The sequence below is a fragment of the Macaca mulatta genome, chromosome 3, assembly GCF_049350105.2.
Source record: "Macaca mulatta isolate MMU2019108-1 chromosome 3, T2T-MMU8v2.0, whole genome shotgun sequence".
NCBI lineage: Eukaryota > Metazoa > Chordata > Mammalia > Primates > Cercopithecidae > Macaca > Macaca mulatta.
Window position 1 is genome coordinate 90,500,306 of NC_133408.1, and position 13,714 is coordinate 90,514,019.

A 13,714-nucleotide genomic window follows, 5' to 3' on the forward strand; every position below is an offset into this window, starting at 1 on the left:
CAACATGATTCTCACTCATTTGCAATCTAATATTTCCCCCGAGTGTAATGAAAAGGAGGGTGTCACGGCTAACATGCTGGGAACCACATATTACTCTGGCTATAGGCTTAAGAGCACGCCACTGCAGAAAACATCATTCAGAGTACATCGTGAGGGAGGAAAAGAAACAAAAAGAAAAACAAAATTGGCTTATTCCCTTCTTGCATTTTCTTACCCTCAGGGAGTTAGGTACACTGCCTGGACTGTTGGACTGTACTACAGTTTGCAAACTATACAAATCTACATGTCATCCTTTCCTTATTTTCTGCAAGAAAATTTAGAGTGAAAACTTTGATCAATTTTAAATATACATTAGACAGTGTGCATTTGTATTTAACTCCACTCCTGGCTTTATTTGATCTCTCCTACTCTCTTCTTCTCCCACATTCCGTGTTCCTTCCTCAATTATCTTGTTGTATATTGTATGCATTTATATACCTTAAATCTTTTCTGGAAGATCGGGTAAAAATAAACATTAAGATTTGTTTGGGGAATACATTTTTATTGTTATTATGCATCGCCATTCATTTTTGTATCTTGAGATGAGCTTTCCTCCAAAGCATGTTTTTCTTATTATTCCTCCCAGGAAGCTGTGCCAAATGGTTACATATTGATGTGAACTTGTGTATTATCTTCTCAAAGTTCTAGGAAAAGAAAGAATGCACTTAACAAAATAAATGACAGTGCTATACACTAATCTTTCAGCAGTTATCAATTTCCATATTGAAGTGTTGCACACAAATCACAGAACTGGGAGATGGGCCTTAACCTTTACCTATAGACAGTCTGACTGAGCAAGTAAGCAGTCATCAAACATTTACAGAGCAATGAGTTAATGAACAAACATTTGTGACAGGGTTAAAAATATTAACTTGTGAGTAAGCTTTCTACCCAACCCGTTCAAGGATTAAGAATTGCTGGTTGAACCAAAGGTTAAGAAGAGAATAGGAAGGGGCTGAGAAAAATGCCAGGACTGATTGTGCAGCTTCTTCTGAACATGATGGACAGGCTGGATTGTAAAGGCGGGGGTTGTGGGGTGGCCTGGGAGAGCAGCTGGGCATTCAGCAGGACTCTCAGGTCAGAGATGCCCAAGAAAGAGTTTAGGGAGTTTTGTTATTGTTATACTTTGTTTGAAACAAAATTTCCTTTATTTACTATCTGTTTAAGAACTTTATTAAAGGCTTACTTTTTTTTTCTTCAACTTTATTTTAAGTTCAAGGGTACGTCTACAGGATGTGCAGGCTTATTACATAGGTAAACGTGTGCCACAGTAGTTTGCTGCACAGATCATCCCATCACCTAGGTGTTAAGCCCAGCATCCATTAGCTATTCTTCCTGATGCTCTCCCTCCAGCCCCCACCGACAGGCTCTAGTGTGTGTTGTTCCCCCCACGTGTCCGTGTGTTCTCATAATTCAGCTCCCACTTATAAGTGAGAACATGCGGTGTTTGGTTTTCTGTTCCTGCATTAGTTTGCTGAGGATAATGGCTTCCAACTCCAACCATATCCCTGCAAAGGACATGATCTCATTCCCTTTTATGGCTGCATAGTATTCCATGCCATATATGTACCACATTTTCTTTATCCAGTCTATCATTGATGGGCATTTAGACTGATTCCATATATTTGTTATTGTAAATAGTTCTGCCATGAATATATGTGTGCATGTATCTCTATAATCGAAGGATTTCTATTCCTTTGAGTATATATCCAGTAATGGGATTGCTGGGTCATATGGTATTTCTGGTTCCAGGTCTTGGAGAAATCAGCACACTGTCTTCCACAATGGTTGAACTAATTTACACTCCCACCATAAAGGCTTACTTTTAATTAAAGATTTCGATGTTAGGATTACATGCATTTTCTTTTAAAAATGTGACACTAAATTTTGTATCATTTTGGGGCGGGCGTTGAAGAGTTCTCTTGCAAGAGTTTTTTGTGCTTGTCTGAAATAATTCTTCCTTATTTCACTATTTTTGTTACTATTTTTTTATCATGGCAATATGTCGGGGGTGTGTGTATTAAATTTGCCATTGCAACCATTTAAGTGTACAAATCAATGGTATTAATGACATTTACATGGTTTGCAAACATCACCACAAACAATTTCCAAAATATTTTGTCAACTTAAAAAAGACTCTGTACCCATTAAGCAATAACTTACAATTTCACCCTTCCTTCAGCCCCAAGCTATAATTTACTTTTTCTCTCTATAATTGCCTATTCTAGGTACCTCATATAAGTGGTAACATGCAATATGTGTTATTCTGTGTCTAAGACTTCATTTAGCAAAATTTTTTTGAGATTCATCCATGTTGCAGTATGCGTCAATACTTTATTCCTTTTAATAGCTAAATAATATTCCATTGTATCTTTATATCACACTTTGTTCATTGTTCTGTTAATGGACACTTGGGTGATTTCTTCCTTTTGGCTCTTGTGAATCATTTTTCTATAAACATTACTGTACAAGTATATGTTTGAGTCCCTGTTTTCAGTTCTCTTGGGAATGCACCTAAGAATATAATTGATAGGTTAAATAATGATTCTATGTTTAACCTTTTAAGAAACTGTCAAACAATTATCCAGAAGATGCACTATTTTATATTCCTACCAGCCCAAGGTGACTGTGGATTTTTCCATCACTGTACACTGTACAATCATTGTACACTGTACACTGAAACTTTGGCCATTCAGGTAATTACTAAAAAGTCAGGAATAATAGATGCTGGTGAGGCTGTGGAGAAATAGTAACACTTTTACACTGTTGGTGGGAATGTAAATTAGTTCAATCATTGTGGAAGACAGTGTGGTGATTCCTCAAGGATCTAGAACCAGAGACACCATTTGACCCAGCAATTTCATTACTGGGTATATACCCAAAGGAATATAAATCATTCTACTATAAAGACATACGCACACGTATGTTTATTGCAGCAATATTTACACTAGCAAAGACATGGAACCAACCCAAATACCCATCAGTGATAGACTGGATAAAGAAAACTTGGTACATGAAATACTATGCAGCCATCCAAAGGATCATGTCCTTTTCAGGGACATGGATGAAACTGGAAGTCACCATCCTCAGCAAGCTAACACCAGAACAGAAAACCAAACACTACATGTTCTCACTCATAAGTGGGAGTTGAACATTGAGAACGCATGGACACAGAGAGGGGAACAACATATAGCAGGGCCTGTTGGGGGGTGGGGAGCGAGGGGAAGGATCTTAGAGGATGGGTTAATAGGTGCAGGAAACCACCGTGGCACACATATACCTATGTAACAAACCTGCAATTTTTTTTTTAGAACAAATAAACATAAAAAGAAAGAAACTTTGGCCATTCAAAGCAGAGAAGTGGAAAGGAGTTGAGTAGAGGGACTGCACGAGGCTTTTTATGTCATGGTAGATGACACCACAGCTCAAGACCAAGGTGTGCGAACCAATGGGTGCATTGCTTGCCCTGTTGTCTCCATCCCTGCAGCCTGGATGCAGCATCCTCCACCTGGTTACAAGCAACCAGAATCCCCAAGGTCATCAGCATCTACTAGGCTCAGGTTTAAGGCTGTGCAGCTACTATGCAATAGAACAGTGTGTCTCACAGGAAATAAAGTTTGATTCAGGAATTTGGGAAAAGTTCTTCTCTTTTTAGGACAGGTTTGTCCTAGCCTCAGTCACTGCAACAAGCAAATAAAATAAAATAATAATTAAACAGGTACGTACTTCACAGTATATACTTTAGTTTTCCTCAGGATTCTCAAAGAGTCTATTAATAACTTCTTTTGCTTCATAGGCATTAGATGCTCCATGGACAACATTTTTCAACTTACTTATTCCAAACCGGGATCGGATGGAGTCAGGGGAAAGTACTTTTGCTTCTTCTGGGTCTGTTGGACCCATCAATCGTCTCCATTCGGCAACAGCATTCCACTTGGTCAGAATCATGACCATAGATGGACCTCTGCAAAGAACGGTGCTTTCAGAAGACCCAGCCTACTGAAAACTGTTGACACTGCAAACAAGGCTAAAGACAGAACACTGCACCCTGGGCCAGGGAGCTCCTCTTTATTCTTTGTCCTTATCAGTGCAATCATATACTTCCTTTTTTTCATTTCTCCCTCTTCTAATAGGTTTATATGCTAGGTGAGTGCTGTAATTTCATTCTAGACAATATTTGTCAATGAAGTCTTATTATTTTTCTAGTATGAGGTCTGTAAATAGAGACATTGTGATGGATTCAGGACTTGTTGCTTTATGGTTGTCCTGCAGCCTCTGACCCCTTCAGGGATTGCCTCCAGTTCAGACAGCCACCTTGCTCAGGCCACCCTCAATGCCAGGATGGCCTACCTTCAAGTAACTGAGTGATTTGACTGTACAACAGCCTGGTCATCTCAGCCAATACTGGACAACTCTGATAGACCAATCTAGCTGTGGTTAGCAGAGGCTGTTGTCTGGCCTGCACTACATCTTGACTTGCCCTCATCGCCATCCTGCTTCTTTGCCCTCTCTTCTTCGTCTCACCCTTATTCAATAGCCTGAATAAGAAACTCTTCCAGTTTCCCAGAAAATGCAACCTGCAATGAGTACAAAAGTTAGTTTTCTAAGCTTTCATGGTGCAGTCCTAGGCTTCTGCTTACTATTTATATCTAAATAGCACATATATTCCATTAAGTTTTGTTAACTTTATAAATTCTGCCTTCCTAAACTCATTGACAAATGGTCAAGAATGGAAAAAAGGGAAAATGTGCAATTAAAGAGATTTCTTATATGTATTTTATACACGTGTGTGTGTGTGCATGTGTGTGTACATGTACAGTCATGTACCTCTTAATAATGGAGATACATTCTGAGAAATGTGACATTAGGTTATTTCATTGTAGTGCAAACATCATAGAATATACTTACAGAAACCTAGATAGAATAGCCTTTTACACACCTAGGCTATCTGGTTTAGCCTATGGGTCCTGGGCTATAAACCTGTATAGCATGTTACTATACTGAATACTGTAGGCAACTGTAACACAGTGTTATTTGTATATCTAAACATATATGAACAGAAATGGTAATGCATTGCATTACAATGATCATGATGTCACTAAGGCAATAGGAATTTTTCAGCTCCATTATAATCTTATGGGACCACTGCTGTACATGTAATTCATGATTGACTGAAATATTGAACTGCAAAGCGTGACTGTATAGAAAATTTTTGATGTTTAATATATATGAAATAGAAAAGACATTTAACTCACAGTAAATCGATAATCATGTTCACATAATTATGAACTCTGTGTAAACGATAGTTTTGGAAAGCAGTAGTTAAAAGCAGAGACTCCCTGGGTTCAGGACCCAGCAAACCATGAGTTTTGTGACTGTGGACAACTTCTAGCCCTGGGCCTCTGTTCTCTCAAAATCAAAGTGGAAATTCTAGTAAAACTACTTCACAGAGTTGTTATTATAAGAGTCAAATGAAATAAAGTGTGTACAGCTCATCACAAGGCCTGGAATTAAGGAAACAATAATTGTTAGCCTTTAATTTCTATGCGGTGGTTATAAAAGTATGTGTTGTCAGGAACAGATGTATCATGTAGAAAGAAGTTTTAAAGGAGTGTATTTCTTATCGTAATCTTTATGTTATTACGATACATAAAGACAAGGTATCAACACATGTAAAAGGTATCAACACATGACAAGGTATCAACACATGTAAAAAAAGATGTGAATAATCACAGCTAGCATTTATCAAGTGTTTAATATCTGTCATGCACTGTTCTAGGTACTTTCAACACATAAATTATGTAGCCCTCCCAACAAGCCTATTAGATAGATACTATTATTATCCCCAGATAAGGAAACTCAGGCAACAATTAAGTATGTTGGCAAAGCAGGGGTTTGAACTGAGCCAGCCTCTATATATTTAATGCGAAGACCTAGAGAAACTAGAAGGAAGGAAGGAAGGAAGGAAGGAAGGAAGGGAGGGAGGGAGGGAGGGAGGGAGGGAAGGAAGGAAGGAAGGAAGGAAGGAAGGAAGGAAGGAAGGAAGGAAGGAAGGAAGGAAGCAAGGGGGCGAGGAGAGACAAAAGGAGGGAGAGAAAGGAAGATAGGGAGAGAGGTAAGGAAATAGAAAAAGGATGAACCGTGAATGTTAGCAGAATGTCTTCTCATGAATGAGATTAGATGAAATGTTTCAATTAATTTTTGCATTTTTCGAAGTTTCTATAATGAACATTTACCACTTTTATGATGCAAATAATTACGTATCAGAAACTTACTCAGATAACATTTCCAGTAAATCTTTATAAAAGTCTTTTCCTGTTATTTTTGGATAAATGTTCTCTATTTGCTCAGGAGTTAGGGACATTTTCTTCACCTGTGTCAGATCAAATCCAGCCTCCTTAATCATATTCAGAATCTTCTCTAGGAAAAACAGATATTTGATAATATTGCAGATTGCTTCACTTTTCCTTCATATTCAAGTAGACTGAAATAACTACGGAAAATGATAGTTTAACTTGCATGTTGTGGTTTAACACGGCAAAACTCTGCTAAACTAAATTAAAATTCCAAAGCACCAAATTGACATTCAGAACCTTAGTATGTTAACATAGATTTTCTAGTCTCTGAGGTTCACCTTTCCAGAAACCACCTGAAACACCTAGTAGACCACAAGAGTAGAAGGGGAAGGGACCTGCTCTCATGCTAAGAATAAAGATGTATTTTCACTTTCATGCTACAAATGCCAAGGAATTTCTTGCTAGATATGGATTGAAGGATAAAGCCAATCTGAACTCTTCTGCCTGAAGAATCAGAAATCTTAAGGGAATTAAACAAAGCAAATGTCAAAATCTCACCAGCAGCCTAAGTTTTGAGGGCTACATTCTAGAGACACAGGTGAACCAACTGAGAAACTGGGAGCTTTCTGGTAAAACGGCCTCTTCTTTGCTCTGGATCAAAAACACAGAGTGGTCTGGGAGCTAAAGGCAATATGATTATAACCAACAGACAGCCTGGAGAAGGCTGGACTCCTCCTGCTGGAAGGGAGGTGGCCAGGATCTGCCCTAAGACAGGCACTGCAGAAATGAAAGGGAAGAAAACATAAACCTTTCCTCAGAGACTAATTGTCTCAACAGAGAGCAAGGCCTATAAAGATATCATGAGAAAGTGATCATTATTATAGAGTAATATATAAGGTCCCCAGAACCACAGGTGAGAAAACATTTAACTTTCCCTGGAGAGGTCAGGGATGACTTCACAGAGACACTGACCTTTGTGTTAAGCATGGAAAAGATAAGGTGAGATCACCAAGTGGACAAGTAGGGAAAGTACATTGCAGGCAGAGTGAGTAATGTATGCCAAGGGCAGAGGGCAGGAAGAAGTGACTGGGTGAAAATATACTGGAGATGAAGTTGGCCAAGTAAGTAGAAGAAAGATTATCAATAATTATGCCCTGTGAAGAAATCTGGACTTTCCTCTAAAAACAACAAGGAACATTTAAAGCATTCTAAGCAATAACATATTCAGATCTGTGCTGTAAAATGATAATTTCCTTTGCACATGAAGAATGAATTAGTGTAGGAGTGGGTGACTGTGGCATTGCAAGCAAGGTATTTGAAGACTAATGCAGTTTTTGGAAATCAATACTTCCTGGTAAAAGGAGCCACATTGGAAAACAAAAGTCTCTTACAGTTCTTTTTTTTTTTTTTTTTTTTTAATACTTTAAGTTCTAGGGTACATGTGTACAACATGCAGGTTTGTTATATATGTATACATGTGCCATGTCGGTGTGCTGCACCCATTAACTCATCATTTACATTAGGAATATTTCTTAATGCTATCCCTCCCCACTCCCACCACCCCACAATAGGCCCTGGTGTATGATGTTCCCCTTCCTCTGTCCAAGTGTTCTCATTGTTCAATTCCCACCTATGAGTGAGAACATGCGGTGTTGTTTGGTTTTCTGTCCTTGTGACAGTTTGCTGAGAATGATGGTTTCCAGCTTCATCCATGTCCCTACAAAGGACATGAACTCATCCTTTTTTATGGCTGCGTGGTCTTCCGTGGTGTATATGTGCCACATTTTCTTAATCCAGTGTATCATTGATGGACATTTGGGTTGGTTCCAAGTCTTTGCTATTGTGAATAGTGCCGCAATAAACATACATGTGCATGTGTCTTTATAGTAGCATGATTTATAATCCTTTGGGTATATACCCAGTAATGTTCTTAGATAAAGACAGCAAGTGGTTCAGGTTAACATTCAAGATAAACAGAGAGTACTGTAGATAGTGAGACAGATTCACCCCCTGCAAAGGCCCTACCTATTAAGAAACTACCTAATTATATTAATACAAAACCAAGAGAAAATCTGACCTGAGAAATGAAATGAGCTAACCCAAACCTTATTAATCTTTACTGAACAATTAAAAAAGATAAAATTAAAATTACTTTTAAAATTACTATTTAAAAAATGTCTTCCCCTGCTAAAGAAAGAAATAAAAGAAAGAGAATGAAGAAGGAAGAGAGGGAGGAAGAAAGCCAGCAGAAGGATGACAAATACCCCCCAAACTGTAACACGACACCCTAATGTGAATTAAGCAGTTTGAACATTAAAAAAATCATAAATCAAAACTTCAAACTCAAAACTAGAAATGACCAAGCAATAAGTAGATGTGAAATAAAAGCTGCACTCACGAAAGACAAAGATAAAATAACAGAAATAAACTAGGTGTCTAATGTAACTTAAAACACAGAGAAGGACATAGATAACAGAAGTAAAAACAGCCAAGTAAGGGATAGCAAAATAAAGAAAGAGAAGTCAATAGGAAAAGCGATAGATACAGAAGTTAGGCAAAGATAAGTATGTCTACACGTGTGTGTATGTAGGGGTGTGTGTGTACATATCTGTGTATATATATAATTAAATACTATACATTACTACATTTATTTAAGAAATTTGACTTCATCTTACCAAAAGAGAATATTTTTAACTAAAAATTGGGTAAGTCAATCTAAACACTCAGAAACTTCAAAAGAATCCACTGTTAGTTCCAGTTGGTGAAATCCCTAAAGAAAAAAAAAAAAAAGACCCGTGGAACAGAACTAATATTTAAAACTATAAGGCAGGAAAACCATCTTGAAATAAGAGAGGATAAGAATCTAGACAGCAAAAAAGACTAACATGTATGTGGAAAAACACACCAAGAGTGGTCAAATCTCAGACATATGTTAGTAAAACTACTAGCCTTGAGAAACAAACAAAAATTCATCCCTTCTTCTGGGAAAACACCATATTACTTACAACGAAACAAAAGTCAATATGGCACCACGCTTCTTGAAAGAAATGCAGGAAACAAGAATAGAGATACCCTGTCAAGAAACTCCAAGAAAAAAATGTGAGCCTAGGATTATTTTTATCCAGCATATATGTAAATAATATGTTTTCTAACAAAGTACATGTAACATTTAACACAAGTTCAAAAAATAGGAGAATAGCTCAAGAAAAGAGAAAGATTAAGTACCTAATTGTCACAAAGGTAAAAGGATATCATTTAAAGCAGAGAAAACAAATATCCATCCCACATTTTTTGTTGTTGCTGTGTTTTGTTTCAGGCTTTTAGCAGCCCGAAGCCATGGTTTTTTGTTTCCGTCTCTAGTGATAACCAGAAAAGAAAGATGAGGAACGGGCTTTACTGGCCCGATCAGAAATAGAAACTGAGAACCCATGACTATATTCTTTCCCTTGGACAATCCTGGTAGATATTACAATAAAAATAGCTTCCAGAACAAATAAATTTCTCAAACACAAAAGAAAATGTAAAAGACCACACAGAGAAGAACATCAGTAAATGAAAAAATAACATGTAAAGTAAATATAATTTAAAATAATAAGATGTTTGAAACTAAACATATTATTAATATAAAATAAACATATTATGTGAATTTATCTCACCTACTAAATTTTTTTCCCTGTAAGACCTAAAACAATAAAACTACTAGAAGAAAATATAGGTGAAATGCTTCATAGCATTGGTCTTGGCAGTGTTTTTTTTTTAATAAGACCTCAAAAGCACAGGCAACAAAAGCAAAACTAGACAAATGGTATTATATCAAACTAAATTCTACATAGTGAAGAAAAAAATCAACAGAGTGAAGAGACAACCTACAGAATTCAAGAAAATATTTTCAAGCTATGCCTCTGACAAAGGGTTAATATACAGCATATATAAGGAACTCAACTCAATAGCAAACAAACAAAAGCCAGAAGAAAGGATTCTGATTTAAAAATGGGTGAAAACCTGAATGTACATTTCTCAGAAGAAATCTGTTGGACATACAATGACTAACAGATATATGAAAAAAGCCTCAACATCTCTTAAAAAATTAAAAATAGAACTACCATATATGATCCAGCAATCCCACTATGGGTTTATATCCAAAAGAAATAAAATCAGTACATTGAAGAAATATCTGTACTCTCATGTTTACTGCAGCATTATCCACAATAGCCAAGATTTGTAACCAACCTAAGTGTTCATTGATGGATGAATGGATAACGAAAGTGATATATATACATAATGGAATATTATTCAGCTATAAAAAGTAATGAAATCCTGTCATTTATGGTAACATGGAAGAACCTAGGAGACATTATCTTAAGTGAAATAAGCAAGGCACAGAAAAGACATATACTGCATGATCTCACTCATATGTGGAACCTAAAGAAGTTGATCTCCTAGAAGTAGAGAGCAGAATGGTGCTTTCTAGAAGTGGGGAGGGTATGGGGGAGGGAGAATTTGGGAGAGATCAGTCTATGGGTACAAGTTCTGGTGTTCTACTGCATAGTAGGGTAACTATAGTTAATAATATTGCATTGCATATTTCAAATTGGTAGAAGAGGAGATTTTGAATGTTCTCACCACAAAGAAATGATAAAGTTATGAGGCAATGGGTATGCTACATACCCTGATTTGATTATTACACAATATGTACATGTATCAAAACATCATAAGGTACCCCATGAATATGGACAATTATGTTTCAATTTAAATAATTAAAAATACATGAGTTGTGTACTGTTTTATTACAGTAAATTTGGCTGTTTAACATATATTTTGAGAGAAAGTCATGAATACAAATCCGTCTTTATGGATTTTATGTGTGAGACAAGCCTAAAAAAAAGTGATTCAAAAAGGTTAAAAATAAATAAATAGGCAAAAATGTATAAGGTAAATGCAAATGATAAGAAAGCAGGGTGTGTGGTCTTGATAGCAAACAATACAGAATTCAGGCCCCAAGGCATTAAATGAGACAAATAAGAGCTTTGTTTAATGCTAAAAACTAAATTTACCATGAATAGTTTTAAATATCTAGGTATCAAATAACATGGCCACCACCATTATTAATCAGAAAATACAGGAAATATAGCCAACAATATACTGAAAACAGGTGACTCACACCTCTAGTTTCTGACAGATCCTGCAAATTCAAGACAGATCAAGTTGGGAAAAAAATTAAATCTAGATGAATCAAACGGTAAGGCTGGTTTTATCTTATATTCAAACTTTTCACCATGATACCGGTGATAATATTTTTTCTCCTCATACACGTAGAATCTTCACAAAAGTTTGCCATATGGTAGTTCAACAATATCATGATAATTTCAAAAAAATGCAAGCTTTTTCTTCTACCAGAATTTTTAAAAATCTCTTTAAAATAAATTTATTTGTTGAATAACTCTAAGGCCCAAGGGAAAATATAAACCAAAATTTCAAAATTTTAATAATTAATTATCAATAATCAATAAAGATAATGAAAACACTATGCATTAGAACCTGTGGGCTATAATTAAAGCAGTAATCAAATGAAAATGTATAACTTTAAAAATTATTATCAATAAAAATTAAAAGTTGAAAATAAATTTACTATTCAACTCAAAAAGCTAGAAGAAGAACATAAGAAAAAACAACTAGGAAATAGAAGGAAGAAAATCATGAAGATACAACCAAAAATAGTAGTTAGAAAAGAGAAAAACATAGAACTCATGAATAAATTAAATTTTTATTGTTTGAAAGAGAGCAAAATATAAAATGGTAAAGTAGAAATAATCACTGAAATGGAGGAAATATAATAATGATAAGAAATTACTTTACAAATTCCATAGCTGGAATAGATAACTTCCTAGGAAAATGTAATTTATCTATATTTACTCAAAGGGTGATAGAAAGCTTAAATACAGCAATTTCCATAAAAGAAACAGAGAAAGTGATCAAATAATTATCCCACAAAACAAAACAGGCCCAGATATTTTTGCAGGAAAATTGTGCCACACCTCCAAATACCAATCTCAGTGCTGCTTACACTCTTTTGGAGCACTGAAAAACATGTTCACATTCCTTATGAAGTATTCCATTGATTTCTAAACCTGATAGATATCAAACCAAAAAAATGGAAAGCAGAGATCAAGCTGTTTCAAGTCTCAATACAAAAAAATAAACAAGTGAAATATAAGCAAATAGTATCCAAAAGCATATCTAAAAATGCATCATAACTAAGCAACATCTATATAGGAATGGAAGGATATAGTTCAATATTTGAAATATCATTAACATGATATTCCATATCAATATATCCATGGAAAAAATAACTCATCATTTTCATAAATTCTGAAAAGGGCTTCAGCAAAATTCAATACCATTTCTGATTAAGAGAAAGACAAAGAGAAGGATGAGGGAGGGAGAGGAAAGACAGGTAGTAAAAGAAAATATGACAAAGTTAATTGTTGAATCTAAATGAAGGACATACGTACTCATCGCAACTTTTTTGAATTTTCTGTTTCCTGCTTTGCTTTTCTGTTTGTAAATTTTTTAAATGTTCACAAAATTTGGAGAAAATGTATACATTGACTTTTATTCTTAAATATTTACCTATTTGTTCACTTGTTGCATGAGGTTTAATCAAGCCTAAAGTGCTTTGAAGAGGAAAGAAATGCTGTATTTCCCTTTCAGCGGTTTCTAATGAATCACTGCCATACAACTGGTTGACCGGCAAACTGTCCATCGCAAATTGTGCACATAAACTTTGAAAAAAGAAGTCAGATTTAAAAGCTATTGGAACAGAACAGAATAATATACCACAATTTATCTAAGTTGTTCAAAAGTTATCAAATAACAGCAAATCATTCCAGATCTTGACACTGTGCAAACGAAAGTGAGTACATGGTGGCTTAGGGCATGCTACTTCTTTTCAAGGAGGTAATGGTCATTAAGAAGAAAGGATGTGATCATTTAAATCATCATGACAATGAATATTGGCAGATAACTATGAAAGAGCAATGAATGCTTATATGGTTTGGCTGTGTTCCCATCCAATTCTCATGTTGAATTGTAATCCCCAAAATCCCCACATGTCATGGGCAGGACCTAGTGGGAGCTAATTGAATCATGGGGGCAGTTTTCCCCACGCTGTTCTCGTGCTAGTGACTGAGTTCTCAGAAGATCTGATGGTTTTACAAACACCTGGTATTTCCCCTGCTGGTACTCATTCTCTCTCCTGTCACCCCGTGAAGAGGTGCCTTCCGCCATGATTATAAGTTTCCTAAGGCTTCCCCAGCCACGCAGAACTGTGAGTCAATTAAACCTCTTTTCTTTATACTACCCAATCTCGGGTATTTCTT

General features: G+C 35.9%; 1 protein-coding gene across 1 annotated transcript in view; it reads right to left on the minus strand.

Annotated features, from left to right (window-relative positions):
* Nucleotides 1-524: 524 nt before the first annotated feature.
* The window catches only part of NME8 (NME/NM23 family member 8), a 225,714-nt gene continuing 212,524 nt past the window's right edge, over nt 525-13,714 (minus strand). The window contains exons 16-19 of the mRNA XM_077996925.1: nt 12,966-13,117; nt 6,315-6,459; nt 3,766-4,003; nt 525-683 (exon numbers count right to left, since the gene is read on the minus strand). Of these exons, the coding sequence (XP_077853051.1) occupies nt 3,781-4,003; nt 6,315-6,459; nt 12,966-13,117 (520 nt within the window). The 3' untranslated portion in view covers nt 525-683; nt 3,766-3,780. The remainder of the gene's footprint in view (nt 684-3,765; nt 4,004-6,314; nt 6,460-12,965; nt 13,118-13,714) is intronic.